Genomic DNA, 16,373 nt, shown 5'->3' on the forward strand with positions numbered 1-16,373 from the left:
GGGGCTCTGGGGCAGCCTGAGGCAAGCCTGTTCTCTCTGGGACCATCACTGCTTAACTTTCCCTCTCAGCATTCACTTGCACCCACACGTTGTTGACATGTGTTTAGTCGTTCAGTTTGACTCTTTGCAACCCCATGGACTGGAGCCCACCAGGCTTCTCTGTCCATGAGATTCTCCAGGCAAGAGTACCAGAGTGGGTTGCCATTTCCTCCTCCAAGGCATCTTCCTGACCCAGGGATCGAACCTCTGTCTCCTGTGTCTCCTGCATTGCACCAAACATGTTGGTAGGACTCAAACCAAGACCACTGGATCCTGGAGTGCAAACGCCTCCCCTCACTGAACCTGCAGTCGTTCTAGGCTTAGGGGTGATCTGCATACTAAAATAAAATTCCAGCAACCTCATAGCAGCTCCTGTCCTGACCTGAGGCCTAGTTTTAGCTGCTGGTCTTCCCCTGACCCTGGAATCAGCCACGTTCCTTTGGCTCCAGCATCAATTTCCATCCTCATCTGGGTCAGAGTGAGAACAACTGCAGACACCAGCTCATCACCAACTATGCTGCCTTCCAGTAGCACAGGCCCTCACGCCGTGCAGACCTTCATGCCCCACAATTTGAGTATTTATGACAGTTCCATGGACGCTGATCTAGACTTCTCTGTTGATCCCCTGCCTACCACCTCATCCTGTTTGCGTGGACTGACCCCAGCTGACCTTCTGGACCTTCCTACCACCTGCAGTCTGGGGTCCCCAGGCCTAGGAGAGTGGTCTCAGAGCTGGTCCAGATGAAGGGGAAACATTCAAGAGGTGACAAAGAAGGAGACTTGTTTTGCTTCAGTGGCTGCCAGTTGGGAAGTTGAGGATCAGAAATCCTGATTTTCAAAGGCCTCTCAGATCTAAGCAGGCCAAGGCCAAGGTGGACATCAGTTCCCTCAAGGCCTTCTCATAGTCCAGTGAAGAAGTAGGTGACCCCAGCCTATGGGACAATCATCCTTGAAGAATGAAAGCTGGTGGGGACTCAAGGAAGCTCAGAAGTCATGGCCTTCCCAGGGGGCCAGAAGTAGAGCAACGCTAAGGAGGAGCCCACCGTCCCAAGGGGAATTTCTCAAAGGATGGTGTCTCTCCACGTACGTCCAGGCTTGGGAGAGTTAGAGGTGGGTTGTCATAGACTGGTGGCAACCTCACGTGTGCGTGCTAAGTCACTTCAGTCGTGTCCAGCTCTTTGCGACCCCATGGACCGTAGCCTGTCACGGCTCTTCTGTCCATGGGGATTCTTCGGGCAAGAATACTAGACTGGGTTGCCATACCCTCCTCTAAGGAATCTTCCTGACCCAGGGATTGATCTCGAGTCTCTCAAGTCTCTTGTGTCTCCTGCAATGGCAGGTAGGTTCTTTACCACTAGCACCACCTCAGAAATGTTCAAACCTCAGTTTCCTCACCCATAAAAACACCTTGAGTGTAGAGAAAAAGGACCCCTCCAACACTGTTGGTGGGAATGTAAACTGGTACAGCTACTGTGGAGAACAGTATGGAGGGTCCTGAACAAACTAAAAATAGAGCTACCATTTGATTCTGCAATCCCATTCCTGGGTATATACGCAAAGAAAAGCGTAATTCAAAAATATACTTTCATCCCATTGTTTATGCCAATACTGTTTACAATAGCCAAGACGTGGAAACAACCTAAATGTTCATCAACAGATGAATGGATAAAGAAGATGTGGTACATATATTCAATGAAACACTATTCAGCCATAAAAATGAAATCATGCCACTTGGAGCAACATGGATGGACCCAGAGATTATCATACTAAGTGAAATAAGCCAGACAGAGAAAGACAAATAGCATATGACATCACTGAAATGTGGAATCTAAAAAACAAATATTTATAAAACAGAACTAGATCCACAGGCAGAAAACAAACTATGGTTACCTAAGGGGAAAAGGAGGGAGGGATACATTAGGAGTTTGGGATTAGCAGATACCTGTGTGCTCTGCTAAGTCACTCAGTCATGTCTGACTCTTTGAGACCCCATGGACCATAGCCCCCGAGGCTCCTCTGTCCATGGGATTCTTCAGGCAAGAATATTGGAGTGGGTTGCCATGCCCTCCTGCAGGGGATCTTCCTGACCCAGAGATCAAACCTGCGTCTCTTGTGTCTCCTACATTGGCAAAGGGTGTTCTTTACCACGAGGCTTTCCCAGGCCACCTGGGAAGCCCCAATGGTACTGATGAACCTACTTACAGGGCAGGAATAGAGACGCAGATTTATACTAGAATACTGGAGTGGGTAGCCTATCCCTTCTCCAGGGAATCTTTCTGACCCAGGAATCAAACCGGGGTCTCCTGCATTGCAGGTGGATTCTTTACCAGCTGAGCTACCAGGGAAGCCACAAAAGAAAAACTGTTAGTGGGTCAGTCGTGTCCAACTCTTCACGACCCCATGGACTGAGCCCGCCAGGCTCCTCTGTCTATGGGTTTCTCTAGGCAGAATACTGGAGTCAGTTGCCATGCCCTCCTCCAGGGTATCTTCCAGACCTAGGGATCGAACCTGTGTCTCCCACTTTGCAGGTAGATTCTTTACTATCTGAGCCACCAGGGATACTACTCTATATAAAATAGATAACCAACAAGGGGCTACCATATATTACAGGGAACTGCTGCTGCTGCTGCTAAGTCACTTCAGTTGTGTCCGACTCTGTGTGACCCCACAGATGGAAGCCCACTAGGCTCCCCCATCCCTGGGATTCTCCAGGCAAGAACACTGGAGTGGGTTGCCATTTCCTTCTCCAATGTGTGAAAGTGAAAAGTGAAAGTGAAGTCGCTCAGTCGTGTCCGACCCTTAGCGACCCCACGGACTGCAGCCTACCAGGCTCCTCCATCCATGGGATTTTCTAGGCAAGAGTACTGGAGTGGCTTGCCATTGCCTTCTCCGACAGGGAACTACACTCAATATTTTATATAATCTATAAGGGAAAAGAATCTGAAAAGAATATATATCTATATACACACATATATAAAATATGTATAACTGAACTACTTTTCTGTATACTTAAAACTAATGCAACATTGTAAATCAACTGTACTTTATTTTTTTATTAAAAATTAAAAAAACACCTCAATGCAGGACCTTAATAGCCAACAACATAGAAGAAAACAACAAAGTTGGAAGACTCACACTTCCTAATTTCAAAACTCACTACAAAGCTATCGCAATTAGTGTAGTTTTGTCATAAGGACAGACTTATAGACCAATGGAATGAAATGGAAAGCTAGAGATAAGCACTCACTTATACGGTCAACTGACTTTCAATAAGGATAAGACCATTCAATGTGGAAAAGACCATCTTTTCAACCAAAGGTGATGGGGAAATGGGTATTCACATGCAAACATGAAGTTGGACTCTTCAGTTCAGTTCAGTTCAGTTCAATTCAGTTGCTCAGTCGTGTCCGACTCTCCGCAACCCCATGAATCACAGCACGCCAGGCCTCCCTGTCCATCGCCAACTCCCGAAGTTCACTCACTTAACACTATATACAAAAACTAACTCGAAATGGATAAATGACCTAACTGTAAGAGCTAAAACTGTAAAACTCTGAACAGAAAATAGGGGAAAAGTTTCAAGACATCGAATTTAACAATGATTTCTTGCATATAATACCAAAAGAGCAGTCAATAAAAGAAAAAATAAATTAGTTAGACTTTATCAAAACAAAAAACTTTTTTCATTAAAAGAGTATCAAGAGAGTGAAAAAACAATCTATAGATTGGGAGAAAATATTTGCAAATCATAATTAAAATAATTACTATCCAGACTATATAAAGAACTTTAAAAACTGAACAACAAAAAGATAACCCAATTCAGTAGGCAAAGGACTTGAATAGACATTTCTCTAAGGAAGATAAACAAATGGTCAATAAATGTGTAAAAATATGCTCAACATTACTAGTCACTGGGAAACACGAATCAAAACACCAGTGAGGGACTTCCCTACCTGACCTGTGGTTAAGGATCTACACTTCCACTGCAGCAGGCCCAGGTTTGATCCCTGGTCAGGGAACTAAGATCACACATGTCACATAGACAGACAAATAAATAAATAAAAAGAGCCAAAGTTAAAAAACAAAAAAATGAAATACCACTTCATGCCTACTAGGATGCCTATGATTGAGAAAAAGACACAGAAAATAACAAGCCCTGGTGAAGATGTGGAGAAACTGGAACCCTTGTGCATTGTTGATGGAAAGTAAATGGAACAGCTTCTGGGGAAAATATTGATAGTTTAGCAGTTACTCAGCATGTTAAACATAGGATTACTTATGATCCAGCAACTCCATTCCTAGTTTTATATCCAAAAGAACTGAAAGCAGGAATTCAAACCAGTATTCAGTTCAGTCGCTCAGTCGTGTTCAACTCTGTGACCCCATGAACCACAGCACGCCAGGCCTTCCTGTCCATCACCAACTCCCGGAGTCCACCCAAACCCATGTCCACTGAGTTGGTGATGCCATCCAACCATCTTATCCTCTGTCGTCCCCTTCTCCTCCTGCCCTCAATCTTTCCCAGCATCAGGGTCTTTTCAAATGAGTCAGTTCTTCGCATCAGGTGGCCAAAGTATTGGAGCTTCAGCATCAGTCCTTCCAATGAACACCCAGGACTGATCTCCTTTAGGATGGACTGGCTGGATCTCCTTGCAGTCCAAGGGACTCTCAAAAGTCTTCTCCAACACCAGAGTTCAAAAGCATCAATTCTTCTGCTCTCAGCTTTCTTTATAGTCCAACTCTCACATCCATATATGACCACTGGAAAAACCATAGCCTTGACTAGACAGACCTTTGTTGACAAAGTAACGTTTCTGCTTTTTAATACGCTGTCTAGGTTGGTCATAACTTTCCTTCCAAGGAGTAAGCATCTTTTAATTTCATGGCTGCAGTCACCATCTGCAGTGATTTTGGAGCCCCCAAAAATAAAGTCAGCCACTGTTTCCCCATCTATTTGCCATGAAGTGATTAGTACATCCATGTTCATAAGTACATTTTTCATAATATATGAAATGAGATGAAAACCCAAGTGCCCAATAACAGATGAATGGATAAACAAAATGAGGTATACACGTAGAATGGAATATTTTTCAGCCATTAAAAGGAATGAAGTTCTGATACATGCTAAAACATGGATGAAACTTAAAGACACTATGCTAAATGAAACAGGACAAATACTGCCTGATTTTACTTTTATGTGGTCCCTAGCATGGCAAGTTCATGGAGACAGAAAGCAGAGTAGGAGATGAGAGGAGCAAGATAAGGATTTATTATTTAAGGGGTATAGAATTTCTGTTTGAAATGATGAAAAAGTTTTGGAATTAGTAGTGATAGTTGGTAGAACATTATGAGAGTACAGATGCCACTTAATTGCACACTTAAAAATTATTAAAATGGTACATTTTCTGTTATATATATTGACAATGGCCACAAAAAAGTAATTGTATAAGGTTAAATAAAGTCCTCTCTATTCTCTACTAATTCACAAGTGAGTCAAATGAGGTCACGTAAATGGTAAAAGCCAGATATATGCTCACTGTCAGCAATGGCCATGCAGCAGAAAAACCAGTTCTCAACACCAATGGAGAACTTTGAAAACTACTGCTCCCCCACCCTGAAATTTGTACGTAATTGACCTGGGGCTGCAACTGGGCTTTGGGATTCGTGACCCCTGTCACATTTCTGATCTTATCTCCAACCAGTCTTCACCTCCATCACTCTGCCCCAGCAGCATAGGCCTCCTTGTCCCCTGAATAGGTCAAGCACCCTCCTGACTCAGCCCATCACCCTTTCTTTTCTCTCCAGTATGGTTCAGCTTCTGCTTTTCTATTTCCGCAGTTGGGAACCCTGATCCCATCTGGTTGCCCCATCCCCACCCTGGCTGCTAATCTCTGGAGCATCAGCAGATACTTCCTGTTGCCCAATAGTGGGTGGCCTGTCAACACCAGGGGAAGGGCCTGTCACTCACAGGCCTACTCCTGTTACCCATTGCTCAGGGTGCCAGGTCTCAGGAAACCACACACGCTCTTGCTAATGTCAAGGGCGCTCTGACCAGGCCAGGGAAGGTAGCAGCCAAGCCTAGCCCAGCAGCCCCAATGTCCATCTGGGTGGTACCCCCAGGCCCACATCCCCTCTCTAAGCCATGGTTTTCTCTCTATAAAGCAGGAATAAGAATACCAGCCTCATGCGGCTATTGCATCTTGTCACCTGAAGTCACCTGACTGTCAAATGGTGGAATTTAGTATCCAACAGCGAACAGAGCGGGGGAGGCATCCTGAGATTAGGAAGACACACATAAGAGGCTCACGCTGTAGGTGCCTATCCAATTATAAGTCAGGATCCCTCGGGATCTCTTCCTGGTCTACTAGCTCCCAATGCTGAGCAGCAGCACGTGGTCCCCTGAGGACTATGCTTAGTGTCTCCATCCCCAAAGCCTTTATCTCAGTTGAGAATCACTCTAATATCCTACAGATGAGGAAACTGAAGTTCAGAAAGGAGAAAGGATTCTCCAAGCTCCCCCTCAGCAAGTGAGGGGGGAAGCTTCAAAGAGGCCTGTCTTCCTTCTGAGCCAGGAGCGCAGAGAGTGACTAAGCCCGTGAGGGCGGGGACTTCCGGAGCTAGTCCAGCAGGACGCCCTAGCTAGCGTGGGCAGCCCCCAGGGCACCGGGTACCACTCTCTCTTGCTAGAAGTGAGGCAGTTTCAATTTCCGCAACTAGTTCCCTCCATCGTGTCATCTGCAGCGTCAGACAGGCTCTAGCTGAGGCAGGCAGGCATCCTAACCACAGCCCGCAGCCTCCAAGCCTCTTTTTGCATGAGAGGAAACATCCGTCACCGGAGAGGGTGAAGAAAGGAAGAAAGGCTCTCTGCCTCCACTCAAGGCTGGTCAAGACCTCTTAAAGCCCAGCCAGGGTCTTCCCTTCCTACAGTCACCCTAACACAGTCCTCTGGGCCAGAAAACCATCTTACAAACCCACTGCACCCGCTCCCCGTTCCACACCTTTACCCATGCCAGTCCTTCCACCTTTGCCCTCCCACCACCTCCCAAGTCCTCCCCCATCTTTCCAAGCCCAAGCAAGGTCCTCCCTCTCCATCCCGGGGCTAGCAACTCTGGCTGTGTGGAGGTGCCTGGAGAAGCCAGCCTAAGTCCCCGAGTTCCTGGGAACTGGACAACAAGGAGGACCTTGAGAAGCAGATCTTGTTTCCCACCAGTAATAAAACTGAAGGTGAGGGTTACGTTCTTGACCCAGGACACAGCAGCCAGGAAACGCTACAGGGGATACCTGCAGGCATCACAGAAGCAGGGCAAACGCAACCATGAACCTCTGCAGTCACCTACTGCCATAAGACGGTCGACCGCATCCTATGGAGTGGGTGTGGAGGAGCCAAGTTCTTGGGTCCCTGGGGGCACACACACCACAAAGTGTACACAGAGTATGTGCAAGAGTTCACGCTACTGAACCACAGTTCAGTTCAGTTCAGTTCAGTCACTCAGTCGTGTCTGACTCTTTGCGACCCCATGAATCACAGCACGCCAAGACAAATGTCACCCAAAAACATCATCTCAGCTTGAAAACAGGAATTGCTTAGTTTTGTTTTTTAAACATTTTCCTTTTAATGGCATACGTAATCTGTGATCCTTTGCAGAAAATTATGGCGAGAGAAATCACCTTACTTCCAAAATCATGGAAACCAATGTTACCGAATAGGGAGCCATCCTTTCATCCTTTAGGAATTGTAATTGAACCAAGAACTCACCAGTCTCCTTGGATTCAGGGGCAGAATGCAATGGGGTCCGACATAGCTAAGGGGTGTCCCTGCTCTGCCTTGGACATATGACCATGAACTCGGCCCTTGACCTCCCCGTGTCTCCATTCTGGACATGGGAGGACATTGGCAAGTCCTTCCTTGCAAGGTGGATTTGGGGATACAAGTGTCACAGGGCCTGGTGCATAAGGGATGCTGAACAATAACCAGGCACAGCCGCCTGTCCTCTGAGAATGATGTAAGTATCTGGACTCAGAAAAAAAAGAATTTTCACAGAACAGGAAATAAACATCTTCTTTTTCACTTTTAATTGTGTAATTTAATTTTCCTTGGGTAATATATTCACATGGTTCAACAATCAAATGCTATAGAAAGGTACATAGAATACTCAATGCCACCCAGTCCTGAAACCCATCAATCTTTCTTCTTTCACTTTCCCCAAAAGGTCATCACTTTAATTAGCTCTCTGTGTCTTTCCAGAGATTCTCGTTGTTAATACAAGCCCGTGCATGCGTGCTAAATCACTTCAGTTTTTTTTTGACTCTTTGCAAGCCCCTGGACTGTAGCCCGCCAGGCTCCTCTGTCCATGGGATTCTCCAGGCAGGAATACTGGAGTGGGTAGCCATTCCCTTCTCCAGGGGATCTTCCTGATTCAGGGATCGAACCCGGGTCTTCTCCATTACAAGCGAATTCTTTACTGTCTGAGCCATCAGGGAAACCCTAATACAAGCCTATACCAACACTAATGCATATTTCCCCCCACTTTTCACACTGGGTTGCACACAAGATACACCGCTTGGTTCTGTGCTTTTTACACAGAACACCATGCTTCAAAGAGCTCTGCGACCAGCACAGAGTCCATTCTCATCCTTTTCAACAGCCACAGCCAGGAAGGCACAGGGAGGGCAGTAGGTGGCGGCAAAGGAAGGCCAGCCAGGGGCCCCCCTCTCCCACCTCCTGCCTCTACCATCCCCTCCTGCTCAGGAGGACCCACTGGCTTCCCCCTTCAAGGCCACAGGGCCCTGCCCTGCTGCAAATCCATTCACGAAGCTTGAGTGGGCTTTGATTCCCAGCAGAGCCCTTTCCAGGCCACTCTGATCCCTCTTTCCTGGATGGAAAGTTTCCTGCCCAGCCAGAGGACTATGAGGGGTCCCAAAGTGGCTGCTAGTGCCAAATGCCAGAGAACTGGCCACACCCTCTCACCCAGGAATGTCTCCTCATGTGGGAAGCTATGCAAGAAGTGGTCATCAAATGCGAAATCTTGATACACAAAGATCGACCCAGAAGGCTAAATAGTTGGCAATAATCTCTTTTTTAAGACAGCATATTAAAAAGCAGAGAAATAACTTTGCAGACAAATGTCTGTATAGTCAAAGCTACAGTTTTTCCGGTAGCCATGTATGGATGTGAGAGTTGGACCATAAAGAAAGCTGAGCACCAAAGAATTGATGGTTTTGAACTGTGGTGTTGGAGAAGACTCTCGAGAATCCCCTGGACTGCAAGGAGATCAAACCAGTCAATCCTAAAGGAAATCAGTCCTGAATATTCGTTGGAAGGACTGATGCTGAAGCTCCAATACTTTGGCCCCCTGATGTGAAGAACTGACTCACTGGAAAAGACCCTGATGCTGGGAAAGATTGAAAGCAGGAGGAAATGACAGAGGATGAGATGGCTGGAGGCATCACTGACTCAATGGACATGAGTTTGAGCAAGTTTCTGGAGTTGGTAAAGGACAGGGAAGCCTGGCATGCTGCATTTCATGGGGTCACAGAGTCGGACACCACTGAGCAACTGAACTGAACTGAATCTAAATGTCCAACAACAGGGGATTGTATAAATCACGTGTGTGTGTGCTAAGTCACTTAGTCATGTCTGACTCTTTGTGACTCTACGGACTGTAGGTGCCTCTGTCCATGGGATTCACAGCATGTCCACCAAATCCACAAATTGGAGGACTGTACAGTCACTAACAATGGTGTTTTTGAAGATAAGGAAATCACACCCAGGCCCACGCATGTTCAAGATAAAATTATGTTGAGCAGAGGTGTGTCCCCCCACACTCTCCTCCTCAGTAGGGAACCTCAGAGTCTCAGAACCGGAGAGGGGAAGAGGCCACAGTAGCTGATCAGACACGTGGGGCCTCAGGCCTCTCCCCCTGCCCCTAGCCCATGCATCCTTGGTGAGTCATTCCCCCACCGAAGGAAGTGGTACCTCCTCTGTCCTCTGTTGCGGAGCTCAGCACCTCCTCGCTGAGCACAGAAGTTTCCAAATGAAGCTGGAGCCCAGCCTCAAAAGGGAGAAATGTAACCTCAAGTCAGAGGGAAAAGTTCAGGCCTGGTCTCTCGGTCCCCTTTGATGGTTTCCGCCCAAAGCCATGATGGTGGGGAGGGAAGAGCAAGGCATGAGAAGGAGTATATGTGGCCATTACTTTTCCTTTTAACAACCCCGAAAAAGACAGGATGTGGGTCTTAATAAAACCTGCTGCAGAACTAGATTTTCCTTCTTAAAACAATATCCCGTGACTTCTTTGCAAAGGCGGTTGGATATATATGTCTGGGAGGCAATGAGAGGGCAGGAAGGGAAACTGCAGCTCAGAGCAGTCCTCTGGGTGTTCCCTGAGCCTGATCCATTATCAAAGAACTCTAGACTCCAGAAGAAGTCGATCCTGACTTCTTCTAGGCCAAGGTAATCTGACAGTCTCATTCGGCTGTTTGGATGGAGGATGAGGATCGGAGGGCCCAGCTCAGACTACCTAGTAGAGAACACTTCCCAACAAATATATGTTGAATGTAACTAAAGCAAAGTGAAGGAGAAGATGGGTTCAGGAAGGCAGTAGGACCGTGGAGGCCCTTACTGTTCGTCCACTTATTCTGTTAACACTGACCAAAGACACAGCCCACTCACCAGCCCTATGCTGAGGATGCAGACAGGTGTTTCTTGCAATACACTTTGGCCGCTGCTGGGAGCAGAGCCCCTGCAAGGAAAGCTGCGTATACTGGGGAAAGGAGTGGTAATCCCACATTCTCTGGGATTCTCTGCCACTCTGGCCCGGTGCTGAGTCAGGTTCCGTGAGCTCTAAGGCCCTGTCAGCTCGGGCACCTGGTACTGTTATCCTCAGCTTTCCCTCCGACAGCTCCCTGTTCTGAGGCTCCGTCACAAACTTCCTGCAAAACTGTGATCTTCTTTATCACTGTGTGTGTATTAACAGAAATCAAATGATCCCTTCCCTCCCCTGTGGCAAGCCCACCCCAGACTCACTCCCACAGAAGCCTGCATCTGAACGTTAGGCTGCAGATAGAAGTAGGCTATAAATAAATACTGCACGGTCACACTACAAGATTGCAAATATAGGCCTACTGAGGGACAGGACTGGTCAACTCTACCACTTCTAACCACTGTGTCTGCTTTTTATAAGCTTTTGTCTCCTCTCTTACTATCAGGCCACCAGCTATCTGTGAAACTGTCTCTAACAGGTCAGTATCAGTTCAGTCGCTCAGTCGTGTTCAACTCCTTGCAATCCCATGGACTGCAGCACGCCAGGCTTCCCTGTCCATCACCAATTCCTGGAGCTTACTCAAACTCATGTCCATCAAGTCAGTGATGCCATCCAATCATCTCATCCTCTGTCGTCCCTAACAGGTCTAACAGGTCAGGCCCACCAATATTTAATCAATCAGATTCCATGTAGATCCCTACTAGTTGCTATAAGTCAACAAAACCACATGACCAAGCTTGTTAAAACTGTGGGTAAAATCAGAGTTCATGAGCCCTAACTAAAAGCTATAGGGCATCTCGAATGAGTAAAGTATGCAAGCTTTAATGCAAACTCTTAGAACCTCAGAAACCATTTTTGTTTCCCGACTCACAATGAAGTGCTGCCGTGAACAGGGCTGGCTCTCACCTGTGTTTTGGATGGTTGAGGCTGCCAGGTAAGGGGAATGCTGCGGTATTAGACATGATCCTTCTAGCTCAGGGGCTTCCTTCCACTACAGACCAGCCATTTGCAGGCAGTGTGTTCCCAAGCTGTGGTTAATGGCATTGCCTGGGCATTGGGTGGGGCAAAGCCAAGGGGAAGGGCAGGCTGAGCCCTGTCCCTAACACCCGCACGGTGGTTGGATCACGGTGTCTTTTCCATTTTACCACTTTGTCTGTAAATTGGGGTTCAGAAGACTTCTGTGGAGCCCATATGATCTGATTTCTCTGGGAGGAGGGAAGGACTGAGTTTTCCCTCCTTCACCAACGTGGCCCAAAGATCCAGTGATGGGCGCTACGGCTAAAGAGGTAAAGAAGCACCTGAGAGCGGACACGGGAGCGAACCTGTCCGGGTTTCACCCAGCTGTGTGACTTTGGGCAAGTGACTGAGGCTCTCTGCGCCTCAGCCTCCTCTTGTGAACAGTAGGTATCACAATAGCATCCACTTCCTGGGTTTAAATGAGTCAACAGATGCAGAGTCCTGAGGACAGCGCCTGGCACACCTTTAGTGCTCGGGTTAGTTGTCCTTGTGGGCTGGGCCAGGCTGAGCGTCTGGCACACGTGTTAGGATTCAGAGCCCGGGGCATCAGCCTTTCCCTCCCTGCTTTGGCCCCCCCTAGCGAAGCGGCACCTCTACCCCAGGCCCCCGGAGCCAGCAGGAGAGGAGAGGAGAACTTGTGGGCGACTCAGAGGCGGGGAGAGCACAGAGTGTGGGCAGGATGCCGCACAGGAAGCTGCCACAGGTAGAATGCTGCCACCACACCCTGCTCCCTCCTGTACCACCTCCCGTCTTCCTGCCCAGATCCTGCCTTGGGGCTGCTCCTTGGGCCAGCTCTGTCCTAGGGAAGGTGGAACCAAAGGCTCCGGGCTGGACCAGATGTCCTGCAACTAAAATACAGCCAGGGTGTGCTTGGCCCACCATGGGCTGCTAAACACCTGGATCTTCAAGTGAAAGTGTGAGTCTTCCAGTCGTGTCTGACTCTTTAGTGACCCTATGGGCTGTAGCCCACCAGCTTCCAATGTCCAGGGATTCTCCAGGCAAGAACACTGGAGTAGGTTGGCAATTACTTCTCCAGGGGATCTTCCCAACCTAGGAATCAAACCCGGGTCTCCTGCATTGCAGGCAGATTCTTTACCATCTGAGCCACCAGGGAAGCCCTAACATTTCCCCAGCTTTGCACATCAAGTCAGAGCAATGATGTAGTGACTCACTGTCCAGTCTGTGCATCCCCTGCTGACTGCAGTCCCCCACCTGCCCCAGCATGGGCCCCAGCTGCCAGCCTGATGCTAGGAAGGGGCCGAGGCAGGTCTGCTTTCCTTGGCCTCTCTGGGCTGGTCCCAGCCCCTCTCTGTAGAGATGGGGAGATGGAGGCCCAGAGAGACAGCCCTCTGCCTACTGTGCAGTTAGATCAGGCGGGAAGCGAGCCACTCAGACTCTGGCCACGGGCCCCAAGGAGAGCGTGGCCCGGAAGGGAAGGAAGACCTGGCTCGTTAGCTCTCGTCTTCCTGGCTGGAGGCCCCAGGAAAGGGCCCAGGGAGGCCAGACTGTCGGCTGAGTCCGGGCCGACTGAGCAAGGAGCCAGTGTCCTCTGTACGGCTGGCGGGGGTGCCCTCAGGACAGCCACGGCTAACCAGAGAGGTCTCAGCTTTTCCCTGGGAGCCACTGGGAACAGTCCCCGATTGAGAAGCAGAGGGGTAGGCTGAGAGACAGCGGGGGGGAAAAAAGGGCGGTGGGGTCCAAATGGGGCTTGCAGGCTGTGTGGCCTGGGCCCAGCAATTTCACCCCCACAAGCCAGCTGGGCGCTGAAATTTCACAAGGAAAAGACTTGATTTACATGTGCGCTGAATTTAAGAAAGCGAACAAGGAATTGCCCAGCCCTGTTGCCTCCCTGAAGGACCCCTAAGGTCTGCAAGGAAGAGGGGTGAAGAGGGGTGGTGTAAGGGCAAGAGATTCCCGTTTGGTGCTCCAGCGAGACGCAGGCGATTTTGCTACATTGGACCCCCTTGTTTAGCTCTCCCACTCAGTTAGTATGTTTGTTAATTATCTCTACCATATAGATGGGCGAGGGGGGTCGGAAATGAAGCTCAGGGAGGTAAATGACTTGTCCAGCCTCTAAATAGCAGACAAGATCCAAATTCAAGTTTGTCTGGTCCGCAGACCTGTGACCCTCCCTCCTTCACCTCACAAGTCCTCGTCAAGTTCCCAGCCATATATCAGATGCTCCTAAAAGGTTCCTGCTGTGGAGAGGGGGTCTCCCAGAGGAAAGATCGGCCCTGGGATCCCAGAGAATATCCATCCCTCGCTTGTTGAAGTTTGCAGAGGAATCAGGAGCCCAGACCGAGGACCCCCATTGTCCACTTCCAACTCAGAAACAGCCCAGGTCACACCCCTCACCCTGAGACGATAAAGGATCAAAAATCAGCCATCATTTTTCTGAGAAAACCCCCCTCTGGGAGCCACATCCCCAACGCACCGCCCTGAGGAAATGTCAGCTGAGCTGGCCTCCCCAGGCACTCTCCACTTGCTCAAACCCACAGCCGTCTTCACTCACCCAAAAGGCATCTTTGAACTGAAGCTGCGGCATCATCCTCAGGCAACCGCCACGGCAAGGCTTGCTCTCCTGCCACGGTCAGGGCTGAACGAGGGCCAGCAGCCAGGCCACCGTCCCAGTCCCGGCAGGGCTGGCCCGGGGCCCCCTCCCCAGCCGGCGGCGCCCTCTGCAGCGCCTCCGAAGGCAGCCGTAAGCCAGAGACTGCTGGAGGGAAGAGAAGGGCTCAACCTGTTTTGTTTGGGGCTAGAATCAGCGGCAAAATGAGGACGGACTGGTGATGGGAGGAAGGGCCCCACGGTCCGCCCGGCCCCTCGCCAGCCCCGCGGAGATGGAGGACTCAGTCCAGGCGGCAAGACTGAGAGCAAGCAGGGCAGCCCCGGGTCAGCGGGGGCAGTGGCCAGCGGGAGAGGCGGTCCCCGGGGCCTCCGCAGGAAGGTTTGTGCAACCTCCCCGGGGCAGGCTCCAGGGCCGGCGCCCCACAGGAAGTGGAGCCGCCCCGCCTGCCACCTGCCGCCCTGCTACGCGCCTCCACTTGCCCCCTTCCGATGTTCTAGCGGGGAATGTTCTCTGAGCCACAAGCTCAGAGAGCCTGAGGCCCACTGCAGTTGTGGGCAAGCAGGAGGGCAAGAACCCAGGTGTTGTCACCCACCACCCCAGCCCCACCCCGGACCAGGTCCAGAGAGGCCAGACTCTCCACCCCTCACCGGCAAACCACTTCAGGAAGGGAGGGGCTCACCCAACCCAGAACATCTTCAAACCCTGGGTGCAAGATGCCCCAGTCCACGTCCTGCCCTCAGGAGGTCACAGTCTGGGGGCAGACATAGCTGTGGGCTGGAGGTGGGGGAAGGTGAGAGCACAGAGGTGGGGAAGCAGGCAGCTAGGCCAATGGAGAACAGCCTCATGGAGCCTGCTCCTTCCCCAGGTCTCCAGATTAGACCCTCTCTGGGGCAGGAAGTCTTCTCTGAAGATGGGGTCTTCAGGCTGGAAGAATGTTGTTGGACCAGAGAGACACGATTATAGAGGCATAAATGGGAGAGTTTGAAAAATCCAAGTGGAGGCCCCTATTTTTGTTCTGTCTGGGCCCTACCCTTCAGAAGGACTTTAAGCCACCCTCCAGCTCTCTCTGAGCCTCAGTTTCCCTGTTGGCCACCCCTAATCTTTGGAAAAGACACAGTGTTGAGAATATTACTGGAATTTCTGTTTTTGGTGGAGCAGGTGCTGGGGCTTTCTGTGTCCTTGGGAAGAGCCTTGGACTGGAGCCCCAGACACCTGGGGAGGAAGGGCCTGCCCACTCAGCAGAAGATGCTGGCAGGTGGGGCTGGAGCCCAGGGTGGGTTGGCAAGAAGGGATGAATCGGGATCGTCCACAAATCACCAGCCTCAGCAATGCCTCCCTTCCCACTGACTGTGGTGATCAGACAGATGGGAGCTGCCGCAGGATAGAGTTAAGCTCCCAAGTGCCAGCTATGTGAGCCCGGGGTTAGAGATGGGGCACACCCACATCTCTGAAATAACCACCCAAGAGAGAACTCGTCGGGGAGAGCTGCAGAGCAGTGGGGCTACGGTGGTAGCCCCCGACCTCCAGAATCCTTGTGTGTGTGTTAGTCACTCAGTCGTGTCCCAACCGTGGACCATAGCCACCAGGCTCCTCTGTCCATGGGGATTCTCCAGGCAAGAATACTGACTGGAGTAGGTTGCCAAGCTCTCCTGCAGGGGATCTTCCTAACCCAGGGGTTGAACCCAGATATCCCGCATTGCAGGCGGATTCTTTACCCGCTGAGCCACAAGGGAAGCCCAGAGTCCTTGGGATCTAACTAATAAACATCTCCAGCATTGAAAGCACCCCAGTTGGATTTTCTGTTGCTTGTAGCTGAAGACAGCTAACGTCAATATCACCTTGAATGCTGAAGGCCAAAGGCTGAGGCTGAACCTCATCCCAATGGCATCACCACCTCTGATAGCCCCGACTCAGCCTCCCTGGCCTCAGGTTTTCCATCTACCAAATGGAGTGATGCTTCCAGTTCTGGAGACAGACAAGAAACTCTC

General features: G+C 50.0%; 1 protein-coding gene across 4 annotated transcripts in view; it reads right to left on the reverse strand.

Annotated features, from left to right (window-relative positions):
• PSTPIP1 (proline-serine-threonine phosphatase interacting protein 1) overlaps positions 1–14,938 on the reverse strand; it is a 44,103-nt gene extending 29,165 nt beyond the window's left edge. For 2 of the 4 annotated variants that reach the window (XM_055418066.2, XM_055418065.2), the window contains exon 1: positions 14,329–14,937. In XM_055418066.2, the coding sequence (XP_055274041.2) occupies positions 14,329–14,364 (36 nt within the window). In that variant the 5' untranslated portion in view covers positions 14,365–14,937. Of the gene's footprint in view, positions 1–14,328 lie in introns of all 4 variants that reach the window. The other 2 variants (XM_055418064.2, XM_055418067.2) reach the window with 2 other exon arrangements.
• Between the last annotated feature and the right edge of the window lie 1,435 nt (positions 14,939–16,373).

The sequence above is a fragment of the Moschus berezovskii genome, chromosome 21 (genome assembly GCF_049115385.1).
Source record: "Moschus berezovskii isolate FMDL1 chromosome 21, NW_MosBer_1.0, whole genome shotgun sequence".
In the NCBI taxonomy this organism is placed as follows: domain Eukaryota; kingdom Metazoa; phylum Chordata; class Mammalia; order Artiodactyla; family Moschidae; genus Moschus; species Moschus berezovskii.